General features: G+C 43.4%; 1 protein-coding gene across 1 annotated transcript in view; it reads right to left on the bottom strand.

Annotated features, from left to right (window-relative positions):
• Window positions 1–1,421: 1,421 nt before the first annotated feature.
• bmp5 (bone morphogenetic protein 5) overlaps window positions 1,422–12,756 on the bottom strand; it is a 584,277-nt gene continuing 572,942 nt past the window's right edge. Inside the window, exons 5-7 of the mRNA XM_068021227.1 lie at window positions 6,888–6,964; window positions 3,600–3,710; window positions 1,422–2,548 (exon numbers count right to left, since the gene is read on the bottom strand). Of these exons, the coding sequence (XP_067877328.1) occupies window positions 2,399–2,548; window positions 3,600–3,710; window positions 6,888–6,964 (338 nt within the window). The 3' untranslated portion in view covers window positions 1,422–2,398. The remainder of the gene's footprint in view (window positions 2,549–3,599; window positions 3,711–6,887; window positions 6,965–12,756) is intronic.

Raw genomic sequence — 12,756 nt, 5'->3', positions numbered from 1 at the left:
TAGTATTGATGAATAGTATGAATAGATATTCCTTAGCAAACACATCAGCCTTTAGATTAATCCATTTATTTTAAACATGTTATTGCTTCCACTACAACAGAAGAGAAAGGAAGATCAGAATTAAGTGTTAATATCCTCCTATTCTACAATGATATTTCATGGTCAGAGCTATAACAAATTTCTTGTATCTCAGCTTAAGCCTAAGATATCAGAGTATTTTATGTTGAAAAGTAGTTGGAATTTAGGCTCAAAAATTGATTTAACTGATGTACTAATCATTACACTTTCCTGAAAGGATACTGAAAGGCAGTGGTTTACAAAGAAAAACACTGCTTTTGACTTTCTGTTCAGCTTCAGGCAGTGTGCCCCTCTGCAGATATCAAATGATTTAGGAAATACTGGATAGCACTGGAATCCTGAGTAATCAGGCCTGGGAAAATATGCCAGGACAGAACAAATAAAACAAAGGCAGCCTCAGTCATTACAGAAAACCCCAGACAAACTGGAACATGTGGTCACAGGAACATAAAAACAGGAGCAGTCCATTTAGTCCCTCGAACCTATTCTACCATTCAATTAGGTCAGAGCTGATCTGTTCCTCAATCACATTTCCTGCCTTTGAACATATCCCTTGATATCCTTGCCTGATAAAATCTGTTGACCCAAATCTTAAATGATACCCTTTAAGCTCTGGTATCATTCCCGTGAATCTGCTCGGCATCATCTCTAAGGCTAGTGTATCCTTCCGATGGTGTGGTGCCCAAAACTGAACACAGTATTTCATATGGGCTATGACCAAGGCTCTGTACAACTGCATCAGTTCCTCCTCTTTGTGCTCTAGCTTTATATTCAGTTTCACAGGACTGGATTTTGTGCTGGAGACGGGGCTCCTGGCACCATGCTGAAAAGGCAGGGTTTGCCTTTTCATGCCCCACCCCCAACCCCCGGAGAGATCCTCCGGTCTGTTTGAATCAAAGTTTTAGGAGGTGGAATTCCTCCTCCCTTTAAAGACTTTAAAGGGATGGAGAACCCACCTCCAAGAGCTGCCGGCCAATCAGAGGGCTGGCAGCTCAGCGGTATCGGATGTGCCACTGGAAGTGGTGGCCACTGCCAGTACTGCAGAAGCTTCAGACCCAGGCCCAGCACTGGAACTCCAGACCAGAGGTAAGTGAGGTGGGGTCGCTGGGGAGGTGGGGTTGTGGTCGTGCAGTCCAGGGGGAGGTGGGTCCGGGGGTTGACGTTGTTGCAGGAGGGGGTCCTCTGTGGGCCACAAATTGTCCACGAAGGAGGGAGCCCCCCCACCCCCCCCAAGCCCACAGGGATGGTGCCTTGTTTTACAAGGTGTCCTCCTCGTGCAGCCGTGCACCCGCCCCCCCCCCCCCCCCCCCCCACCCCCACAACCCACCGCTGGTAAGAGCCCAGCGGTGGGAAGGGACCCTTAATTGGCCACTTAAAGGCCTCAATTGGCCTTCCCTACCCCCAGGAAAACGGCTGGGCAATGGCGAAACGACAGGCCCTCTGCTCCGCCACCCCCTCATCCCCGCCACCTGTCACGATTTTCCATGCCACCCCCAACCTCTGATCCTGCCTCTGGGGGACTCACAAAATCCTGGCCATAACGTTTAATTTCACAGTGAGAAAGCTTCATGATAGAATGTAAGACTTGTGGTTTGTCAAAGTCAATGCACATCCACCATGTGACTCATTGGGATGAAATCCCAATGTCCATCCATCTGTCTCATGGAGTAATTTTACTTTTTTGTAGTAAAGGAAGATTTTTTTTACTAATTGGTCCTAATATTTTGAATTGCTGGACTGAACAGATACAAATAACTGATTAAAATAGTACTGAAATTAAGAATTAGTCATCAAAATGATTGTAATATATTTCATATAATGGCCAGCAAGTTTGAAGATATACAGTACATCATGGATAGGACAATAATTAGACAACTTTTTAATCTCTAATATTTTATATAGTACAGTTTAAGAAAGAGTTGAAGTGTGTAAAAATATTTTTAAATCCCTCTGTTTTAAAAAAATATATATAGCAGGTAATCAGATAAGTTAATAAACCATTTACCACCTTTGCAATGTTTGTATCATAAAGAAAAGCTTTGTCTAAAAATGTACCAGTTTTCAGCTCTATTGAATAAATATTTAGTCAACCACAGTTGTTTTTGTGCACTATCAGAAAGGACTGAGAACATCTGTTTTAGTTTTCCTGTAGCAAAGTAGTTAAATTGAAAGAAATAAATTACAAGCACAATGAGTACTATATACATAATACTGTACATAAAGCACCTTCAAACCCAATTTGGAGTCACTTAGTAAAAGTTTAAGGATGGTTTAAAGATTGTATTTTTAATTGGGTTCTCTTTCTGCTAAAATTTCCCAGCTAGTGACAACCACATGATCTTACCACCATGTTTCTATATTTCTTTAATATTACATTTGAACTGTCATCAAAATACAGCACAGAGATAGCATTTAGCTTAGTTGGTGCACAGCAAGGTTTGGGAACGTTGTCAGGGAACATCAAGTGAACCTGCAAATGGAAACAAAATTCTTAAATCAACGTCCATGTTCAAAACTATAGTCAGCAGAGAAAAATAAAATTTATGGAACTATGCGACGATAGATTGGTTCATAAGCTTTCAATGCCTAAGGGTGAATCCATCATCCAAAAAGCTAATGCAAAAACACAGCCAATTTACCATATGTTGATTTTCCAGGAACAGAGGTAGGTCATTCAGTTCCTAAAACTTGGTCCGCCATGCAATTACATGATAGTCAACTAGCATCATGTTCAGGACTGACACACTGCCTCATAGGGCACAAATTATATCCCAGATTGCCGGTCGTTATTTAATGATACAAAAGGACCAATTTCATGTGGTCCTCTTGGGCATCTGTTTTGACAGTCCGGTTCATAGTTGTCGGGTGCAAATCAATTTCTAACCAATATGGCACATAACTGCATTTGCAGAAAGTTGGAACTAAGAAACTATTAGGTTAAGTTTCATCTGCTCACAATTTTAGTGAAAAACGCAGTCGATGTACAAAATGGAATTTTATGTGCAGTCTTTGTTGTGTCAAAAATATCAACAGAAGTTCAGTCCCACCATTGAATCAGAGTGGAGGGAATGTAAGAGCTGATCATGCATTGATTTTCTTATGACAATATCATAACCATAAAAATGTAACCGTAGCACTTGGGTTTCTTTAATTACATTTCAATCATTGCATGTTCATCTTCACTATCCCATACCAAAAATAGAAATGTGTCAAATTTTCTCTAAAATATAATCACATTCAAGAATAATTGGTTAGTCAATACTGTACAAAGTTAAGGACTTCCACAATCCTAATTCTCTATCACTGTGGCCCAGTTCTTAGAAATATTGACAATGCATTCATTACATTTTAGCCAATTTAATGAAATACAGTTTTCTAGAACTTGGCTGCAAAGGATCATAAATTTATCCAACTGCATTCAAATTGCAAAAATGACTTCAGCAGGTCTGAAAAGCTTCATGAGCCTAGACCTCAGCACTCCTACGAAGTTACATATGATTTCTTAATATTATGGCACATACCAGTGTTTGTACAATTGCATGGTTTGTAGCGTTCATGTGAGCATTGAGTGGAAAAGAACACTCTCCATCACAGTAGAATGCAGCATAGCCCTCTGGTGCTATGATCCAGTCCTAGAAACACAGTTTAGGCAAGTTATATTGTGGCTATTACAAAATAATAAAAATAACGACATTTCCCTCTTTAAAAATCTATTAGCTCCTTTATATATTACAAACCGTCTGTTTCCTGGACCAAATCAATTAGAATTAAGCACCCTATGAGTTATTTTTAAAGTGATCGGTCATATTTTAAATATGCTAACATCTTTGACGCAATTTTCAAGGATCAACATGAAATTGATAGCATATTCTGACTTTTGTTTAGCACCAGTAGACTATGTTGAGCACTTTATAGTATTATAAAGTTTGTAGCTAATTTTTGCCATTTTGGGAAGTTACATATAAATACATAAAATATGTGCCATGATACAGAAATTGAAGGTGAAGCCAATCTTATGAAGGGATTATCAGCACTAAATTTTGGATCAGTGGTTCTGCTTCCCTGGTTCAGATTAGCCTATCCAGATTTCTGAACTTCCTATGGACATTGTTTAAAGGGAGAGGGTCGACTCTGTAAATCAACAAAATGTGCCAATATCACTAATCCTCCACCAACAGAATGACAGAAATTTACTATATTTAAAGGAAAAAAATATTTTAAAAGAATTTTTCTGGTTCTTATAATGTTGATCTTCCATCAACATGAACAAAAAGTGACTACTTGCAAACCTGAAAACCTACAGCAGACTCTGCCCAAAGCTGCAGGGGGATTCTGCTGGAATCTGGAATATATGGAAAGTAGGCCAGAGCCCAGTTAGGCCAAGTCCTGCCTTCCAATATTTCAAGAACTAAAAAAAACATAATGTTCAAAGAAACTGAAAACAACACACAATTCTTTTAAAGCCTTAATGCATTTTCTAGTGGGTTGCTGGCAGCAGTGTCCAGGAGATTAATCTGTAATTCCTGAAGATAAATTCTGGAAGGTTGCTAACTCTATGGTGCACACATGGAAGAGGCAGAGGCCTGGTTTGTATGCAGATTGTATTTCCTGTCTACAAACCTGAACAAAAGTTATTCTCTATTGTTAGGTACTTAAACAGAACAAGATTCCATTGAAACCAAAAGGGAAAAGTTGGAGCTCTTAAAACACTGCATAGTTGGAAGACTATGTATGGCATATTTAGGCTGAGAAGCAACATGGTATGGGAAGCAACAAGAGAGCCTAAGAACATGACTCTAAAAGTGTAAATTTCCCTGCATGTGACATTTGCTAGATTAGGCAGTAGTAGCAATACACCTCAAAGACGGAAGAAATATTCTATGTTAAAAATTTTATTATGTTTGTAAACATTAAGAGTATAAACTCTAATGCTTTTGAGCCTGTGGTATTTGAGCTATTTTCAAAAGACATCTGCCCTTAATGATGCCAGATCCACTGAGCTCTGAAATATGGAAAAAGGTTGAAATATGAGAACCAGGATTTGAAGCAAGTACTCTACACAAATTTTAATCATGAATACACTTAAGTGGCGATTTTCTGTCTGGTGTTATTGGTACTGTCAGCAGCATTTGGGCAAGTGATGAACAGGAAATTGGGTCCTGAGCCCTTCCACCTGGTTCTAGCTGCAAACTTACCTCAAGGTCACCTCCTTGCATGTTGTACAACTGCACTCTTTCCTGCCACTCATTGTGAGCCTGAGTGTAATATTTACAGCATGCTAATGGAGGCCTTTAGCAGGCGCGTTCACATTCCGGACGTTTGGGCAAAGGTCCTACTCGACAGTACGCCTGTCATTACAAATAAATGTTAATGGTAAACTGATCCCAGTTTTAAGGGGTCAGAGGAAGTAATTTGAAATGTTTTTTAAATTTGTTTTATTAATCAACTAATAGGGTATTGATAGTTTTTGTTTAGTTTTGCAATAATGTTTAATATATTTTTCCTGCCTTTTCTAGATCAAACAATTTCTGTGCAAAATGAGCATAATCCCTGGGGGGGGGGGAGGCTAATCCCTCACCCCCCTCCCCAAGAATGAGCATGAGAGAGGAGGGGGAGGGAATGAAAATTCAGAAATTTGAAACCTGACCAATAGCGTGCCCATTTACGATTTTAACTAAAGTACATTGGGGTGAGGGAGGTGGTGTGGGTGACTAACTTGCTCACTTAAGTTAGGCAGGTCCCTAATTTAAATATTTTACTGAGGTTGCATGACTCATATTTTAGCTGATGGGGTAGGTTTCCCAGGGCTTGAGAAACAGCAGCTGAAGTGTGGTGAGAAGGGCTGGACCCAAAGGGTAAGTGCTTTTCCAGCACGGCTTGTGGGCCAGGAGGACTGGGCGTGCTTCCTCCAGATCCAAGAAACTAACCTGCAAACACCCTGCAATTTGTCCAAACCTCAGTCTGATTCCCCACCTGCACACCAACCTTGCTCCTGAAAAATGCTCCCCCCATGATATTTCCACAGATGTTTTGACAGTTCTCTCTGCACCCCCCCCCCCCCCACCCCCTCGCTGATCCCTCTGCCACACCCACACCTCTTTGGTCCCTGACCAATCTTTCGGGCCTCTGATCAATCTCTACACAGCACACCCAAAGGATCTCTCTGCTCCCATTCACTGATCCCTCTGGCCCTCCAACACCACCCCCCCACCACCACCCTCTAATCACTATGACCCCTACACTCTCTCCAACTCCTCCCCACGCACAACCCCCACTGCACCCCACCAATCTATCAGGACACTCCCCCATTGATTTCTGTGATCCTCTCCTCTAATCTCTCCACTTCCTTGTTCCCACCCCCATCCCCTACTGCTCTCGCTGGCTCCCAACTATTCTCTCCAGCTTTCCCCCTCCCGGATACTCCATGGCCCCCAACTGATCTCTCCAGCAATAAACCAATCTCTCCATGCCCCAACCCTACCTCACTGACTGATCTTTATCAGTACAGTGTTTATAAAGAGAGTAAAGTTTACACCTTCCAGCGTGCTCTCTAAAGCCTGCTGATGTATAATTTTCTGCCCTATCCTCACGCTTCTTCAGGTAATAAAATCCCGGTATCAAGCCCAACATCTGAATATATTAAATCAGTCGACCACAAGTCAATCCTGTGAAGTCAGCATTGGGCTAAACTGGTGGGTGAAATGCCAGTCACACTCAGTCCTGCCACCTTATTGCAAGGGACCAGAACATTGACCCTGTAAAAATTTCTGAAATGCTTACAAAAAAAAGACAAAAAAAACATTAATTACCTGCCACCCCAGGTCCCGAAAACTCACGTACAGTTCATGCTTCTTGCAAGCTTGTTTCTGCTCACTGCTGTTGTAATCTGTGAAGTGAAAGACCCATGTTAGCTAGCAACCTAAACAAGCACATATACAGTGCTGGCAGCATTCACAATTTACCGTGGCATCTGACAGTTTGCAGGTTTTTAATGTTCACGCATTATGGGGGGAAACACTGAGGCTCTGAAACTCCATGGGGTCTAACCAGGAGTAGGCTGACAGATCCACCAAGGAAAAGGCCATTTGCTCTGCTTCTCTCAGATTCTGCCAGTCTCTATCTCTGGAGCTGTGGCAGAACCCCTGGTGAGACCCCACAGAATTTCTGGCTCAAAGAAACCTATGCACCTATGTTGAAATTACCGAGTGGGTGAAAAAACAAACACGAACTGTGGCAATCATGAGTAAATTGTAAGGGCTGGCAACGTCATTGGTCCAGCTCCTCGACTAACTCTTTTGGTAAATGTTCTGTTGCGTGTGGAACTGAATTGTGCAGGCCAGGGAGGTTCCAGATTAAACTTCAGTTTCTGTTAAATAAACTGATCCCAGCTGACAGGTGGTAGGAAGTGTTACCATTAGCCTCAGCACCTCTAACTTGCTTCTTTGTATAGGGGGGGGGGGGGAGGGGGACATCACCCAGGGCTCCTGCTCCTGAGTACTATGATAATTTGTGGTTTCTCCTGGCCAGATGTGTGCAGATGCTGTGCGAGGAAAGGTTTGGGCTCAAACGTGATTCACCCATTCCACCTCACTCCAAATATGGTCAGTTAGTCTGCCAACATTCACTGTCCAGCCTCACACATGAAGAATAGTAATTTCCACAAACTACAGTGGTGCAGCCAACACCTGGGGAATTGCACCTGAGCCTGACACAGTGCTCTGAGGAGAGGAGAGAACTTGGAAGATAAACTCAAATCGCACATTTATTCTGAGCTCAAATTCACACTAAGCTTGAATGTAATATGGTAAGTAATGACTGTCACAGGTAAGGGCCTCTTGTATTAAAGTCATTGGCTTCAAAATGGGCAAATTAGTGCACATTTTCAAGGCACTAAGAGGCCTACTATGTTCCCAGAATTCTGTGCAGGAAGCAGGTGTGTGCTACTGCTTGGAAGTGCGCCACCTGCTATAAGCGCTTGTATAAGAATCTCACGACGACAGCATCCTAAATTGAAATTAATAAATGCAGAAGATTGTGCTGCAGTTTCTGAAGTACCCACTTTCCATTTCAGATCTCCTGAGTATCTCACTTACTACGTGCTGACCTCATTTAGCACAATGCCACGCTAACTGGCATTAAGGTCCTCTCACCAGCACTATTTAAAGAATTCATGCAGTAATTACAGGTTATTTTCTGGTTTGCTATTTCTGGCAACTGTTTGACTTCTGGATGCTCTTTTGCTGTACTCTGGCACTCTGAAAAGTTCACTTTAATGTACAGAGGGAGGCATTGTTACTTTTGAACTGCTATTGCTTTTTGGCTTACAAGGGGAGTCTAGCTCCAAACATGAGTGGTCTGGTAGGGCTGCCTTTGCAGATAGAGAATGACTGGGAGCAGTGAGGAAAACACCATGAGCAGGAGTAGCTGCCAGAAGAGTGAGGAAGGGGTATCAGAGGCGTTATAAGATATTCCACCTTGGTAGATTCCACTGTGGTATTGATGGAGCCAATCACTCGGTCCATAAGAACATAGGAAATTGGAGCTGGAGTAGTCCATTTGGCCCTTTGAGCCTGCTCCGCTATTCAACAAGATCATGGCTGATTTTCTACCTCTGTTCCGCCTTCCCTTACTATCTTCATATCCCTCGATTCCCTTAGTACCCAAAAATAGATTGATCTCTGTCTTGAATATACTCAATGACTGAGTATCCACAGCTGTCTGGGGTACAGAATTCCAAAGATTCACAACCTGTCTATATCTCCCTGCAGCCTCTTTGTATCCTCCTCATTGCTTACTTTCGCACCAAACTTTATATCATCAGAAAACTTGGATACATTACACTCAGTCCCCTCATCTAAGTCATTGATATAGGTTTCAGAGAGGTTTGGGCCAAGTCGGGATCAGTTAGCTCGATTGGCTAGATGGCTAGCATATGATACAGAATAACATCAACAGCATGGGTTCAATTCCTCTACTGACTGAGGTAGTTCTTGGTGCCTGCTTGCTCGCCTTGCCCCATAGTGATATCACAGCAGCATTGGACAATGAAGATACTACATAGAGAGACTGTACTGATCCTTGCAGTATCCTGGTTACAGCTTGCCAACCTGAAAATGTCCTGTTTATTACTACTCTTCGCTTTCGGTACATTAAGCATGTTGGACAGAATCGTCTCCATGCCCTGCACAAAGCCTTGCAGCAAATTTGAGGAGGAGATAGACTGTCCAGTGAAGCTTCCATTTCCCATTGTTTGTCCATGAGCCTTCTTCAGTAGCCCGAACCTTCAAAGGTCAACATCTGAGTCCTCCGCGGGAGAACTAGTGTCTGACCTCTGCCTCAGGCGAGCTGATACCTATGGCTTCCGATCCTCCTGTCCAGGCCCAAGTCACCATATGGAGTTCCATCCTTTAACTTAGCCTCTAAAATCCACTTGGTGCTTGTATCTGAGCTGGTGCTTGCCAGAGTCAGACGCAGTAATGGTGCATCTTCAGAAACATTTCCTCCTTTGACTCAACATTCTCAGCAGCTGAAGTGAAAGAAAGGGATAAGTGTTAGCTTGTGGTGTGAGGAAGAGCAGAGAGAGAGAGGGAAGTGGGTGTTGAAAGGATCTGCAGTTTATCAATCAGAGTGTGTGAGATGAGGAAGAATTCAGAAGAGACAAAGAGAATCAGATAGAAAGAAACCATGCACGGTCCACTCTGCCCCTTCCCATGATGGCCAGGCTGCTGTCTTCAATGGGGAGAGGCTGTTCAGACAGGCTTTACCTCCCCCGGTGGCAGCCTGTTGCCTGGTGTTGTTTGTGACCTTCTTCTATGAGAAAAGAGTGAAGTGTGTTGGTGAGAAACTTGTGAGGAGCTTGGAAAATGTACAAGGTATAGGGGGAGAGCTGTGTTATAATTAATGAGTCATGCAGTTATGAGCAGAAAGAATGAGAACAGTCGTTGTACCTTAATAACTCTAGTTAGATCATTGAAGATTTTCTGCATTGCAGTCTTGTTCTTGGGGCAATATTCCTGGCTTTGATACCCTCAACTATTTCTTCCCACTGCCGCCGCAGTAGATGCCTCGAGGGTTTCCTGCCCTCTGGGGAATAAAAAGATGTTGCTCCTCCTCTCCACATCGTATACCAAGGCCTCCAGTGCAGCATCATGGAACCTTGGTGTTCACTTGCTTCCTCCTTCAGCTATTTCCTTAACTAACAGCTGAAATACAGGTCTTACAGTCAGAATCCACGCCCTCTTTAAGAGGTGGTAGTTGTCTTTAAGTAGCATCCTGGCCACCACCAGTGCCCCTTCCCCACCACCCACCCCGCCCGAGACGAATGCAGCCAATGAACTGTGGGGGTAGCACTGGATGCACAAATAAGTCACTGTAATAAAGAGGCAGAACATATTTTTACATTCTGTCAGTATGGATTTCAGCTGCTGCCCCTCCCCACCCATTTTTACACATTGCGTCTGTTTCTCACTTCTGTTTCTTCAACTCTCCCTCCTCAGTAGAAGCCAGACTGCAGTGAAAATGGCAGCTATAACCATGGGAGTATGAATAGATGGATTTCTTGTTTATTCTTTCATGGGAAGCAAGTGTCGCTGGCAAGGCTAGCATTTGTTGCCCATCCCTAACTGCCATTAAGGCAGTGGTGAGCTGCATTTCTGAATCACTGTAGTCCACGTGGTGCAGTGCTGTTAGGAAGGAAGTTCCAGGTTTTTGACCTAGTGACAGCTACTAAATGGCAGCTGTACACCAGCGAATGCCATAGACATTTACCAACTGCTCACATCAAGGAAGGGCTGCTCTTTTGCTCTAGTCACTTCTCCATTTAACTCTGGTAGGTGCACTGGACAAGGGAGCCCCAAGCCAGCCTGGTGTACACGTTTTTATAAAGAGATTACATGGGTTGAAGTATTCTGTATAGTGTTCAGGTGTATGGGTGGCATCACGAGTAATGGAGTAATGTAAATATCTCAAAGACAACAACTTCCATCTCCGTTTATTACTGCCTGAGAGATAATAGTGCCTGCTCTTAGGCTGAAAACCCTCTCTCTGTACTGGTTGTAAGAGCCACATGTTTTTCTTTTAATTCATTCATGGGATGCGAGTGTTGCTTACTAGGCCAGTATTTCTTGCCTATCCCTAACTGCCCATGAGAAGGTCACAATCCTGACTTGTGCCTTGAAAATGGTGGACAAGCTTTTGGGAGTGAGGAGGTGAGTAGCCACAATATTTATAAGGCTGGTCCAGTTAAGCTTCTGGTCAATGTTAACCCCAAGGATGTTGATGGTGAGGGATTCAGTGATGATAATGCCGTTGAATGTCGTCAAGGGGAGATGGTTAGATTCTCTATTGTTGGAGTTGGTTATTGCCTGGCACTTGTGAGGCATGAATGTTACTTGCCGCACATCAGCTCAAGCCTGAATGTTGTCCAGGACTTGTTGCATATATACACAGACTACTTCTGTCTCTGAGGAGTTGCAAACGGTACTGAACACTGTGCAATCATCAGCGAACATCACCACTTCTGACTTTATGATGAAGGGAAGGTTATTGATGAAGCAGCTGAAGATGGTTGGGCCGAGGACGCTACCCTGAAGAACTTCTGCAGTGATGTCCTGGGTCTGAGATGATTGGCCTCCAATAACTACAACTATCTTCCTTTGTGCCAGATATGACTCCAACCAGTAGAGAGTTTTCCCCCTGATTCCCATTGACTTCAATTTTTCTAGGGCTCCTTGATGCCACACTCAGTAAAATGCTGCCTTGATGTCAAGGGCAGTCACTCTCACCTCACCTCTTGAGTTCAGCTCTGTTGTCTATGTTTAGACCAAGGCTGTAATGAGGTCAGGAGCTGAGTGGCCCTGGTGAAACCCAAATTGAGCATTGAACAGGTTATTGTTGTGCAAGTGCCACTTGATAGCACTGTCGATGACAACTTCCATCACTTTGATGATGATTGAGAGTAGACTGATGGGGCGGTAATTGACCGGTTTACATTTGTCTTGCGTTTTGTGAGCATGACATACCTGGGCAATTTTCCACACTGTCGGGTAGATGCCACTGTTGTAGCTGTATTTGACCAGCATGGCTAGGGACACGGCGAGCACAAGTCTTCAGCACTACAGCAGGGATGTTGTCAGGACCCATAGCCTTTGTTGTATCGAGTGCCTTCAGTAGTTTCTTGATATCATGTGGCTGAAGACTGGCATCTGTGATGCTGGGGATCTCAGATGGATCACTTTTCACTGTTGGCTGAAGATGCTACTGGTGAAGATGGTTGCATTTTTTAAAAATTCGTTCATGGGAAGTGGGTGTTACTGGCTATGCCAGCATTTATTGCCCATCCCTAATTACCCTTGAGAAGGTGGTGGTGAGCTGCCTTCTTGAACCGCTGCAGTCCATGTGAGGTAGGTACACCCACAGTGCTGTTAGGAAGGGAGTTCCAGGATTTTGACCCAGCGACAGTGAGGAAACAGCGATATAGTTCCAAGTTAGGATGGTGTGTAACTTGGACGGGAACTTGCAGATGGCGATGTTCCCATGCATCTGCTGCTCTTGTCCTTCGAGGTGGTAGAGTTTGGAAGGTGCTGTCAAAGGAGCCTTGGTGCATTGCTGCAGTGCATCTTGTAGATGGTATTCACTGCTGCCACTGTGCGTCGGTGGTGGAGGGAGTGAATGTTTGTG

Source organism: Heterodontus francisci, chromosome 3 (genome assembly GCF_036365525.1).
Source record: "Heterodontus francisci isolate sHetFra1 chromosome 3, sHetFra1.hap1, whole genome shotgun sequence".
Taxonomy (NCBI): Eukaryota; Metazoa; Chordata; class Chondrichthyes; order Heterodontiformes; family Heterodontidae; genus Heterodontus; species Heterodontus francisci.
Note: the sequence above shows the minus strand (reverse complement) of the source record. Positions and strands in the feature narration are given on the sequence as shown.